Source organism: Corvus brachyrhynchos, unplaced genomic scaffold (assembly GCF_000691975.1).
Source record: "Corvus brachyrhynchos isolate BGI_N302 unplaced genomic scaffold, ASM69197v1 scaffold103, whole genome shotgun sequence".
In the NCBI taxonomy this organism is placed as follows: domain Eukaryota; kingdom Metazoa; phylum Chordata; class Aves; order Passeriformes; family Corvidae; genus Corvus; species Corvus brachyrhynchos.
Genome location: NW_008237436.1, coordinates 186,976 through 199,665, shown reverse-complemented (window position 1 = coordinate 199,665; position 12,690 = coordinate 186,976). Strand labels below are relative to the sequence as shown.

At 46.3% G+C, this 12,690-nt stretch overlaps 1 protein-coding gene across 1 annotated transcript in view; it reads right to left on the bottom strand.

Annotated features, from left to right (window-relative positions):
- Positions 1-1,831: 1,831 nt before the first annotated feature.
- THSD1 (thrombospondin type 1 domain containing 1) overlaps positions 1,832-12,690 on the bottom strand; it is a 21,549-nt gene continuing 10,690 nt past the window's right edge. The window contains exons 3-4 of the mRNA XM_008631404.2: positions 8,897-9,055; positions 1,832-4,610 (exon numbers count right to left, since the gene is read on the bottom strand). Of these exons, the coding sequence (XP_008629626.1) occupies positions 3,235-4,610; positions 8,897-9,055 (1,535 nt within the window). The 3' untranslated portion in view covers positions 1,832-3,234. The remainder of the gene's footprint in view (positions 4,611-8,896; positions 9,056-12,690) is intronic.

The following is a 12,690-nucleotide window of genomic DNA, read 5'->3' as shown; positions in this document are numbered from 1 at the left end:
TGCTTGCTGCATGTTGCTGCACTGCACATTTGATCTCCCCTTCCTCCAGGGTCTCCCATGCTGAGAGGCTGAACAAAGCTTAAACAAATCCTGTAGCCCTGCAGCTCCAGTGCTGATGGATTGCTGCTTCAGGGCAAAGGCACTTCACACCGCAGGACTTACCTTAGTACAGGCAGCGTAAGTAACCTGAGCAGCAATTGCTTCAGATGTCTGATTTCCAGCTCATTTAAGTCAATTTAAAGACTCATTACATTTGATTGCCTTTGGATAACTCTTCAAGCATGAACATGTTCTTAAACGCTTTAAACAGCTTTTCAGCTGACAGTTTATGGGAATGTATCGCTGGTACCAACGCCACACTGGGCCAAGGGCTGAACATCGGCATCTTGGCACGGCTCCCAGGAAAGAGGGGGAGCTCACATCACCCTGTGAGTCAGATCCTTCGCTCTAGCAGCAGCTGCAAAAAGTTACTCACCAAAAAGGCCATTCAAACAGCCGGATTTGACTCTGGTGGCCAAATGCTGAGGCTTGTTCCTCCTATGCTGTCACAGCAGGTAACACTGTATGCCTGTCAAGCTACATCAGAAACTAGCAGCTAATGCACGGCAATGCTGCTCTTCCTTTAAATTTGCTGTTCGTTTTTAGGGGGAAAAAAAAGAAGTGTGGGATTGGGAAATCTCTCTCTCTGCTCAGAAAGCCAGTTTTGAGAAAGATAGCAGCCTACTTCCTGAGAACGGAGCACATGCTAATTCTGCCTTCACACCCACAAGGCAGGTTAAAGGGCATGTAGGGTTGGGCTCCTTATGGGAGAGTTGATTTAAGACTAATAGTACACTGCCTAAACCTTTCCTCTCTCACACCAACCTCCATAGGCAGCATCTCTTTTCTTGGTTTTGCCCACTAGCATTCCCCTGGCCTTTGCAAGATGGTTATCCTAACAAATGGCAAGAAAAGTCTTAGTCATTCACAAAGGCCTGAGCTCTGCTTCTGCTGTTAACCAGGGCTCCAACCCAACTCTGAATACTTACAGCAGAATCTAATGGCAAATTTGTGATGTCTGGTTTCAAAATACAACAAAAAAGCCATCACGGCTTTTGTAGTTCACTGCAGTAAGAAGATTTTCTGTTCTCTACAGCCCCCTGAAAGGAGGTTGTAGCAAGGTGGGGGTTGGTTGGCCCCTTCTTGTGGGGTATGCCCAGCCCCTGCCCTGGAGGGATCTCTGCTGAGATAAGACATTTCATAATCGCCCAGCAGGACTCCCTGGAAAGGCAACCACTTTGGTCACAGCGAGAAAAGACAGACCCACAATCCTTTAGGAGACCCTATGCAGATCCTCTGTAACCCATTGGCCTTCACCCATCCCCTGTATCCCTATAGAAGCTAAGCCCTCTGCCCCTGTGAGACTCAGAGGGACAGCCTCTGCAAGGGCCCTCCTGCCAGCAGCTGAGGGAAGACACCAGACCCCGGGAAGGCGATTCCTTTCGGGACCATCTCCCCAGACCGGTCATCTCTTCCTGGGTCAGAGCCACGGACCCCACCACCAGCTGTAATAACTGGTGCCCAAACAGCCTTGGACCCCGGACCCCGGACCTGGCCTGAGCTGCGTCTTGATCGCCAAGACAGAACCAGCCATTTGTGTGCTGCTCCTCTGAAGATAGACCTACGTTTTAGCAGGCCTTTTCAACGGGGACAGTTCGAGACCCTCGCCTCCCACCCAGGACTGAAGTCCCTGAGGATCAAACTGCCAGACCATCCCCCCAGCAGACCATTCTAGGAGCCAGCCTCATCAGAAAACGGGATTTGTAAGTTTAAATATGGGGCTCTCCTCCTCTTTCTTGCGCGCAACTTAAAGTAATTTTGGGTTTTTTCTCTTTTTTCTGCTGAGGGAGAAACTAAGATGGAACATAGGCAAGCTAAACCCAGCCTTTCCCAGTTTGAGAGAGACCTATACCCTTCTCCCAGGTAACAAGTGACAGGACCAGAGGAAATGGCCTCAAGTTGTGCCAGGGGAGATTTAGATTGGATACGAGGGAAATTTTCTTCACTGAAAGAGCGGTCAGGCATTGGAACAGGCATCCCAGGGAAGTGGTGGAATCACTGTCCCTGGAAATGTTCAAAAGGTGTGTGCATGTGGCAGTTAAGGGATATGGTTTAGTGGTGAAAATAGTGGTGTTACATGAATGGCTAGACTTAATGAATTTAGAAGTCTTTCCCAATGTAAATGATTCCATAAGATTCTCTGTGAATCACCAGATGTTGTCAAGTCATTTTAATTTTTGTTCCCAGAACAGGTATTAATCAAATAATCTTGCTGTTTGCTGGTTTTGTTCATAATTTATTTTGAGCGCGCTGTAGTAGTATTATTGTCAATATATTTACATCTAAAAATTTTAATAAAGGAAAGGATGACTATGGAAAGGATGCATAATTCAACAGTTCTCAAACTGCTTTTTACAGGTAACATGCTGTGGTAATATTTCTGGGAGGACTAAAATCTGATCATCTGTTTTCTTTGCCCTCCCTGTAGCATGCCTTTTGTACTAATTTCCTGCAAATATTTGTACGTTGTTTTTTTGGTATAAATATTGACAGTAAGAAAATATCAAAGTCTTGAATGATGAAAATGCCTCCTCAATTTTAAATTCACTCAAGTATTCAGCATCAATTGTTTGCACTTTCATGCAACCAGCTAAAAAACCCTCACCATATGCGTTATTCTAGCAACAATGACAAATCAACGCTGTTCAGTGATGACTATCAGAAAAATGATGAAAACTGCCCACAGCTTGAGCTTTGTGCTTTCTAGATGGGAAATGATTCACTAATCAGGGCAGATGGCTGAGGGTGCTGGACAGTGGATACTTCAGTATCTCACTGTCTACCAGTACAAAGTCCACAAGGTAGGAAATGTCAGTGGCGCTCATCATGTATGATGCACAAAACATGACTGTTTTACACAATAAAATCTACTGGCTATTCCTGTGCCACACCTTAAATAACACGTGCTTTCCCAGGGTACTTTGTGCACCTTGTACACACAGACACAAAAAATAATTATATGAAAGCACTTTTCAGTAATTAGAAAGGAATATGTTCCCACAAGCCAGACCTGGGGCATTATTCCCTCCTGCTGTGTGTAGAGGTAACGTGATTCCTGCTCTTTCTTCCAGAAGCCAACCGATCCTGCAGATCCTCTCCCACGCATGCCACTCCTGCAGGGCTGCAATGACTCACTCAGATCACCAGCTTCTCAATGCTCAGAGTACTTGTTTCATCTTCTTCATTTGAGCCAAAATACCCAGGGAGGTCGATCATCTGCTGCTCTGCCTCCGTTAAGCCAAAAGTAGAATTGTCATAAAAGGCAAACTCGGGGTCCAAGGGGAAGCTCTGGCACTTGTCCCTTCGGTACTGGGCAGGGCTTACACTTGGGCCTCTCTGGGAATTATTTTTGCCATTTGGGCCTGTTTCTTTCCGCCACACGCCTTTGGGGTTAGGCGAAGGGCCCCTCTTACTTCGGCTGGGCTCAGGCTTCTCAGCTGCCTTCTCCTGACCGGCAGGCTGGCGGTCAGTGATCAGGTCCAGCTTCCTCACCGGGGGACCTGCCCTGTGGTGGGGCTTTGTGCCATGGCTCTGTGGTTCACACCCCAGCACAGTGCCATGGGGCTGATCCAGCTTTTCACAAGCTGGATTAGTGTTTCTTGATTTTGGCCGTGTCCTGTCCTCCAGACCCTGGTCCCACGTCCTGGTCCTGGAGTTGTAGAGAGGAGTCTGTCGGGGTGTGAGAGTGGACATGCTTCTCTCTCTGAAAGGCCTGGCCTTTTTAGTTTCATGGAAACTGGCTGTTCTTCTGAACTGCGAGTTTCTGTGACAGCCCCTCTCAGGCAAGTCCACTCTGTTATCCTGGTGCTTGAAATGACCTCTTCTTACCAAGGTTTGGGTAGGGCTCATTGCAGGATTGGCCTGAGAGAATGGAAAATCCAACCTAGGGTGAGAGCCTTCCCCCAGGAACTTAGGCTGACTGGCTGGCTGGTCCAGAAATGGAGATTTGATTCGAAATTTGTTTGCTGCTCCCTCCTCTTGGTTTTCCCCACTCAGGGGAAGCATCGTGGTGGCACCAAGAACCGTGTCCGTGAGGGGATTCTGAGAGACATGGTACACCTTAGTGGTCTCTGTCAGGCCTTTCTTCTTCATCTCTTTCAGCTGTTGCTGTGCCAGGCGGTAGCTGAAAATTGGAGGGATTATTTTTTGGGCACTTGGCTGAAAGTTTTCACTTCCAGAGGCATCATCTTCTTGGGCAAATTGGAGGCTTCGCCTGTAGGTTAGGGGGATGTTAACAGGGGCATCCCCTCCTTCAGCAAAGCTCTCCCGTTGCTTGTTGCCTTGGCAAATGTTCTCCTCATCAGAATTTTTCCGGAAGCCAGGGGAATGGACGGAGTTTCGTCGGACAGCGCTGCTGCATTTCTGAGCTCTGCAGAGCTTCCTCCAGAGGGTGATGAGAACAGTGGCAAAAATGATGAACAAGCATAGGGAGATACCTGTGATGGTAACTATATTATTTGCTTTCTGGTCCTCTCCTGGCTGGACAGAAGGTGGGGTGGGAGGCTGGATAGCTGTAAGAAAGAGCACACACATCTGTCAGAGTTGCACCGGCAGCACCTTTTTGGTATGTGAGGATGGGTACTTTACTACAAAGGAAAATAAGCCATCAACAAAGTACAGGAAGTTGTCTGCCATTAAAATTTTGGAGATGACTTACTACTTGATGACTTCAAACTGGCACAAACATCTACTTGCTTTAAATCAAGGAGGCTCCCACAGACCTTTTTAATGTAATCATTATTTTTTCTCACTCTGAGATTTCCATAAGGTATTCCGAAGTACCTGTAAAATGGGGGAGCTCTATTTGCCCTTCTTCATGAAGTAAATTCAGATTCCCTGGTGAAAAGTGACATAAAGGGGGTAAAAATAATTCAACCCAGGCTAGTACTTCAGGTATCACTTTAAAATTATTTTTAGGAGAGCTTAAGTGGGTGTGAGAATTGAAATGAGTTGGAAGACAGAGGCAGTACCAGGAGAGGCAACGTAACTTTTCTAAGCAGTCCTCTGAGGATGCTTCTACCACTGTCTGGTGCCACAGCCCCAGAGGACAAAACCTTCCCATGCCACAACAAGCTTTCAACTGAAAGTGCCACTGCTCTGATGTCCCTAGCATTCTACTACTGACACCCTTCTGTTGTGGACTGGAGATGGGACTTCAAACAGGGAAGAATACTCTGCAAACCCTTCTTCACTCAGAGGATAATTAGCCACTGGGACATGCGCCGCAGGGAAATCATCACGGCCAGAATTCATGGACTGTCTGGGAGATGCTCTCAGTCATAGAGTTTAGCTTTAGCAGTCCTGGGGGAGCAGGGAGTTGGACGCAATGATCCTTATGGGCCACTTCCAATTTGAGATATTCTATGATTCTAATCTTTAATGTGAACATCTCAAAGCTGTCCTACTTAAACCTCTCGCTTGCCCATTCCACCACATTACAGATGGCTGAACCAATGACAGATTGGTAATTCTTTTTTTGAATGAGGTCTCAAGCATTTCAGGGGCAATCTTGAGCAGAATACAGTATGGTTGAAAGTGGACTAATTGGTCCCATAGCTAATTTTAGTATCTGTTAGCACTGCCCAACATCTTTTGATCAGACATCAGCTCCATAAGGCCATGAAAATGTTGTTGGAGGACAAGGCTGGTTAGTTGCAGTTGACAAGAGCTGGCCATGAAGTTGTGAGCTCAGACGAAACCATGAAACAACCCTGCCCTAGTCTCTTGTTTTATCCAGAACCCAAAGCTTTCCATCAGAGTGACAGACAGACAGCTGTAAGACTTGGCAGGTGCTCCTGCCTGCACCACAGTGAGTGTCCAGGAATAGGAAATGTGACTACAGAGTAACAAGAACTGGACACCACGTACTTCCCATAATTCAGAAGAACACACACTCAACAGCAAGCTGGTAGTGCAGTTGTTAGGTGGGCAGGATGTACAAATCCACTGATGAACACAGGCCAGAAGGTCTCAGGCTGCTACAAAACAGACGTGCAGGGTGCTGGGCTGGGCAGGAGATCCACTTCCCTGATTCAGGGCTACCTAGCAACGCCAAGTTCTCTAAAAAATCCTGCTAGTGGATTAACTTTGGTCTTTGTGTCACTCTGAGAGCTTGAAACCAGCTTAAAGAACAAGATCACTGCCTGGTGAATCTTATAGGAGGTTCTCTAAAATTTGCATTCAGTCCAACGCCCCTGTGCCAGAACCTGGAACACCGTTCTGGACGCTTGTGCAGGGTGTGAACAAGCTGACCTCAAGGGAGAAGCATTTGCTCTGTTCAGCACCACTGCAGCAAAGCAATTCATTCATTTCTCATCTTTCTCTCAGCCGTGTTCGCTTATGGATATTTTCCAAATTCTCCATTCTCTGTGCTGCATTGTTTGGGGTACACAGCTAACAGCAAGGAACTGCGAGCTTCCAAACAGGACTGAGTCCCTATGGTTCGCTTCTCCCTGCACCTCACTGGCTCCTGCACTGTGTGCCGGCCTTGCTCATTCAGCCATTTGCTCCATCTGCTGGACTAATGACTGCAGAGTTATGCTGGAAACAAAACCTGTCTGCTTCTGAAAGCTGCAGACAGCCGGGGTGGGAAGGGTGAGGGCGACATTCCCAGCTTGAGATCAGCCAGTGAACGAACACCGTAAAGTCACAGTGTCAAATCACTTCTCGAGCAAGCTGAGATTCAGTGGGATGAAATCACGTAGGTGATTCTGTAAAGGAAGCTGCCCCATGTGGGAGCAGGAGGATTAGAAGCCATGTGCAAAACAGAAACGAGGTATTTCCTCCAGATGATCCCACAGCAATGGGTGCAGATGCAGGCTTCCTATGCATCTGTGCTCTCTATGTATTAACCTTCCTTATTAACCCAGAGGTCTCACTGGAATCTGGGGATTGTCCAGACCTGCTGAGTCCAACCAGGCTGCCACAGGTGTGTGCACAGTGTATGCACAGGATGGTTGGAAACCATCATACACCTTTTACAGCTGCACACCTGCACGGGAAGAGTGACCCCTCCAAGAAGCACCAGAGGCCTGTCACCTCCATGCATGTACAGCAAGGTGCACACAAAAATCATGTGTCCAGCACGTGTTCTGCACGAAGGGACCCCCCTCCAGGGAGCTCTCTGCACCAGGACTGCTCTGAGCTCCAGAGGTGGGGAGTGGAACTGGCTGTCAGGGAGACAAACCAAATGACACAGACAAACCTCTCCAGTAGACAAACAGGAGGCACGGGATAGCACAGCTCAACAGTGGCTTTGGGAAAACACTAACAACCCCACTGCGTTTTGGTGGTGGCATTACTGCCCACAGCAGCCTCAGAGAGTCTGGCACAGAGAAGACAACTAGAGCAGGGCTGGTTTAAGCTGGGGGCCAAAGCATAGGAGTTGTTCCTCTCTGCTTTCACTCACAGCTTTACAAAATAAGCAAACCCACATGGCCAGCATTTTCAAGTCATTAAAAACATTAGACTTGTTAAGACATTCCCAGTGTTTCATGAGCACTGACAACATGCAATACCTGGCTTGATGGAATATAATTGTCAGTATTTTCCCTTTACCCAAACTTTTGTTAAATGCAACCCATTTCCTGCAGTGTTCCACAACACACTTCAGTCCTGCCTATATACTTCTGAGGCCTTCATCCTCAGACACCTTGAAGCTGGTTCAAGTCAACATTTCCATTAAAAACGTAGTCCTCCCCTTTTCTTGCTCAAGCTGCACATTCTCTACCCCTGCTGTCCTTTCCTTTTCAGTGGCACAAGCACTGCAGTAGCCATGTGCTAAACAACTCCCCACATCCCCAAATGTCCATTTTTTAGCTGCCTTCATTCCAGTTCTCCACACTGCACTTCTGCAAGCAGAAAGAAGTGCCTGCAAGCAGCCAAAGCAAGGAATACAGCTTTGTTCACTTTGTAACAGCTTAAAATATGGTTAGCATATAATATGGTTATATTATAGTCTGAGATCCTAGGAGCCTGCACAGTTCCTGGGCATCTTTCCTTCCCCATCCTGCCCCCTGTGGTGCCTGTGGGACACAAAGTCACTGGAGCTTGTAGATCAGCTTTCTGGTCTCTGTGGTCCCTTGGCATCAGCACACTCCTTTTCAGCAGGGAGTTTGCAAGAAGCAAAAGTTATGCACAGACTGAGCACCAGCACTCCACTAAACAGGGCACTTCTCATGCCCCTCAGTGATGGCTGTCAGCACCCAACTATGATGCTGGCACAGCCTCATCCAGCCTCACTGGGGGCCATGTGGCTGCTGCAACCTATCTATCATCTTACAGAAGGCTCAGGTCTCTTGTATCTGCACTCACTTGCCACCTGCAAGCAGTGGCCAGCCTGCCCTGTCACGAGCCAGCAGCAGCAGCAAGCTGGAGCAGGGGGAGACCTGCCCACTCAAAAACCTCACAAAATGGGAACCTCACACCGCATGTCCCAGCTGGAACCAGCACTCTTTCTTAATAGATTTTAACTTTTTAATAGGTTTCCACTGGAGCATTTGGCTTTCACTACTGAACCTGTTCTGCTAGCCCCAAGATCTCTCTTCAGGACTTCTCCATTCCCTGACCATGCTGAAGATTTTAAACAGCTTCCATTGCACGCATGGCATTCAGAAATATTATGTATGCCCTGGAGCCCTCTCTCCAGTGTCCCACAAATCAAATGCACAGCGGGTTCTGCCCTAATCCATCAACCAGATCAATATGACTGAAAGAGAGATGGGATGTTTGCACTTTACACTTTGCTTTTGCCAGGGCAGTCACACGACCAGGGGAAGAGGACAGCAGAGCTACATACACACACACTCCTCCAGCGAGCACAGGGAAGTCTCCTTGGGCGATCCAGCGCAGCCTGGTTTTGCTGGCGAGGCGGTGAGGCACTCTCGGAAGCGCTCCCGGATGCCGTCCCCACAGGTGACACTGCACGGGCTCCAGGGCTGCCACCAGCTCCACGTTTCTACAAACACACAACCCACAGCAATGAGGAACGTGTCTGCCTCCTTACCTTTAAAGACACAGCCATTTGTCTTCTCCTTATTAAGAAAAACAGCAATAAATAACCAAACAATGCAAACGGCAAGACCAAAAGTGCAAGCAGCGTCCAGGGAGGAGCCAAAGCTTCCATTTGTTGTTTTCCTTTTTTCACCCCAGTGTCAGCCTGCAACACAGTGGTCAGTCAACTGGCAGGCAAGTTCTGCCTGGAACAACAGCAAAAGGAAATGAATCCACAGATCTTTGAAGTGAGCTGGTAATTTATATATTAATCCAATTCCTGCCTGACAAACAGGGCATTTATGGCAGGATAACTTGACTGACTTAAGTACAGTTACTGCTGATTTATATGACTGTGACAGGATATTAAGCCTACAAGGCCTAATGAAATGGCAACATTGATTTACTCTTTATTTTCTTCTCAGCACACAAGCATGTTATTCAGTCATTCATTTGACAGCTTACAGGTCTCTATTGTTTTATTGCTTATGGTTAGGCAATTAACTCGAGATGAAATTTTGCATGTTCATTTATTTATTTAAAGTGGAGGCAGACTCAGGTTCTAACACTACATTATAATTTTTTAACGTGTAATAAAATCCCTCTTTTTCTTAGACAACATCCTCATCCAGTGATCTCCACATTCAAGCTTTACAGCAGTGAGAACCCAGAGACAGAAAGACGGGACCATTTCTGCCCACATCTGACCGCTGTGACACTGAAGCAGTGACACAACTTTAAATTCCAAACTAATGCATGAGTTCAGGTGCAATCTTAAAGGATAAAACCCCTGGAGACACTCCTATGGGTCAGTTGACTTTGACAGAAAGAAGAACAATAGACTACTTAACTCCATTTCACTGCTCACAGATAAAGAACAACAACAGCTAAATATTTTTTTTTTTTTAAGTACTCAGGTTTGTTAAACATTGCTCTTTAAAATAATTTATGGTGTTGCTAGTGCAAACACAAGCCATGATTTTTAATTTTACTACTGCTGCTAGCATGGCCCGAGCCCTTAACCAAGTTATGATGTCAAAGGACTACACAGTGTTGCATGACTGAAAATGGTTTTATGATTTCATGTTTTATTGGTTGCTGTATTATTCCTAGTGTGTTATTATTTTTAAATGTCTCTAACAAGAATAAATACAGCTGTGTTTCAATAAACATGAAATTGTAACTGCTTTGGGCCTTGTCCTACAAATTTTTTGAGCATGTCAGCATTAATGTGAGCAGCTTAAGAGGACCAGTGGGGCTGCCCTCCCAGTGCAGGTCCTCACCTGCACTGCAGGATGACACCTCAGAGTTTGAGCTTACACTTGTGCTGTCAGCCATAGCTGCAGAGAGTGTGTGGGCACACTCTCACACACATTTGTGTGCCTGCATGTCCCAGGACATCTGCCTGGCCTAACGCAGAGGAGAGATGGGCATGGCAAGACACCCTGGTGCTGCTGCGGCTCTAAGCCCACACAACACCAAGTGACCTCCCCAGCTGTTTGTCACTGACTCCACCACAACACTGCAACATCCAAGATCCCAAGCTGTATTTCACTTTGTGCTCTTCTTTCACCTCTCTGCTTTCACCCCTCTGTCTCCAGAGCTGAGCCCAAAGGCAGGCTGAGCTTTCACACTCCTCCTTCAGTTCTCTCTGTTCCCAGTGAAGTGCAAAATGGAGCAAGTGTATGGTGTCAGGGCAAAAGAGAATCAGAGGAGGATGCCAAGAAGCAGGTAACTGAGGAAGTTTATTGGGATAAGGAGTCCCACAAAGGTACAGACCATGGACAGTTTGCAAAATCACACCAGCTAGCAAGCAAAGCTGTTACTGAGGGCAGGAGGAAAAAATGTTCATGATCAATAGTCAGTCAAGGGCTCATCTATGCCTCCTCAAACAAACTTCACGGTATCATAGTATTTGGGATCTCACAACACTTTTCTTCTTATCACTATCATGAAGGACTCCAGCAGTGTCCCTCACCGCTGGTAGAGGGGTTAGTTGAGGACCTACCTCCTTGTAGACTACTTTGTGTGAGCAGCTTGGTGAGTTCCTGTCATAATTTCCAGTGTGTGAGCTAACTTGTTTTCCTCTCTTCACATTTCCTGCTCGTTTAAACTTCTGTTAATTAGAGTCAGATGCAGAGCCAGATTCAGAAAGGTTCTGGTTGCCTCCAGTGCTAACACTGGTGAGAGTGGAGGGTGCTCAACAGTCTCCACATTGATGCCTGTGGGTTTCAACATACAAGAACATTTAGGATGAGTAATTTTCTAACACTGACGTCAAACCTAAGATGTGCCCATTGCTCCAGGACACTTTTCACTGACTTGGACTTTGGCTAAAGGCATGGAGTTCCTTAGCAAAAACACTTGGCATCCATAGCTTTGGGGCTAAGAAATGTGCCTTAAGCAGCAGGAGAGCAAGAAATGCTCCAGCTCCCATGAAAGATGGGAAATTTAAACTCCTGCTCCTTGCTCTGCAATCCCCTGCAATTACCAGAATATAAAAGAAAATGAAGCACAGTTTATTCTCCCCCAAGGAAACAAAATTATTAACCTCCATTTAAGACAAACAGATTGAAAGTGCCAGGGGAAAAACCAGAAGGTATGCACTGCAAACTAGCTTTAATAAGCGTGAGGTTTTTTCATATACAATTGAGGAATCAATTATCAACGTGAAGACATCTAACTGATAAGTTAGTTTGAAATAGCTGACAGTTGGCAGATCTGCCAACATGAAAGATAAATGCAATTAACTGTGTTAATTATTACTCTGCATAAATTTCTCCCCTCAGATTTCTCCGTTCACAAGATTTTGTGCATGTAGTGCTGTCCATCAGCACAGTCAGCAAGGGACACTCAGAACAGTCCTTCCAGCCTGACACATGTGATAGTCCTGAGCACTTCAATCAGGCCAGTGGTATGGGACAAAATCACTAATTACTAACAGGTTCGTGCAACTATCTATGCTAGCCTAGGGGATTGCAGGATATTTTTGGAAGCTGAGATCAGTTTTTAGGTCCTGAGAATGCATTTACACACATCATATTGGTGTTTAGACAAGACCTTGGAAAACAACCTCTCACCCTTCCATGGAAATGAAGCCTGGGTGCACTTACTAATTTGGACAATGAAAGGACAAGGAACCCTTTAAAGAAAGAAATCCTAGACTCTGCCTGGGAAAATTAATCTTTTCCCCACAAACAGGCATTGTTAAGAAATGGGGAGGCACAGCCGAAAAATAATTTTTTCCAGAAGCTAAGAGTCTGTAAGTGAGTCTGTAAAATCTGAGTTATTCCTAATGTGTGCAGATGAAGCATTTACTGACACAGGAGAAGTGGATGGGGTACAAACCAGCCCTGGCATACCCAGATCCCCTGCATATGCCTGTTTCTAAACAAACAACCCAGATACAAATTCAGGCAACAGAGCTAATTGGTTCTCAGATTTTCCTACCAACAAGCAGATCTGATTCACACAGTCTTAGTCAGGAAGCAAAAATTTGACAGAAATTGTACACCCCTGCCTGACCTCTAGATGCTCTATTTACTCCTCTCCTCCCTTACTGACCACTTTTCTCTTCAGAAGGTCTTCCCATACCTTCCT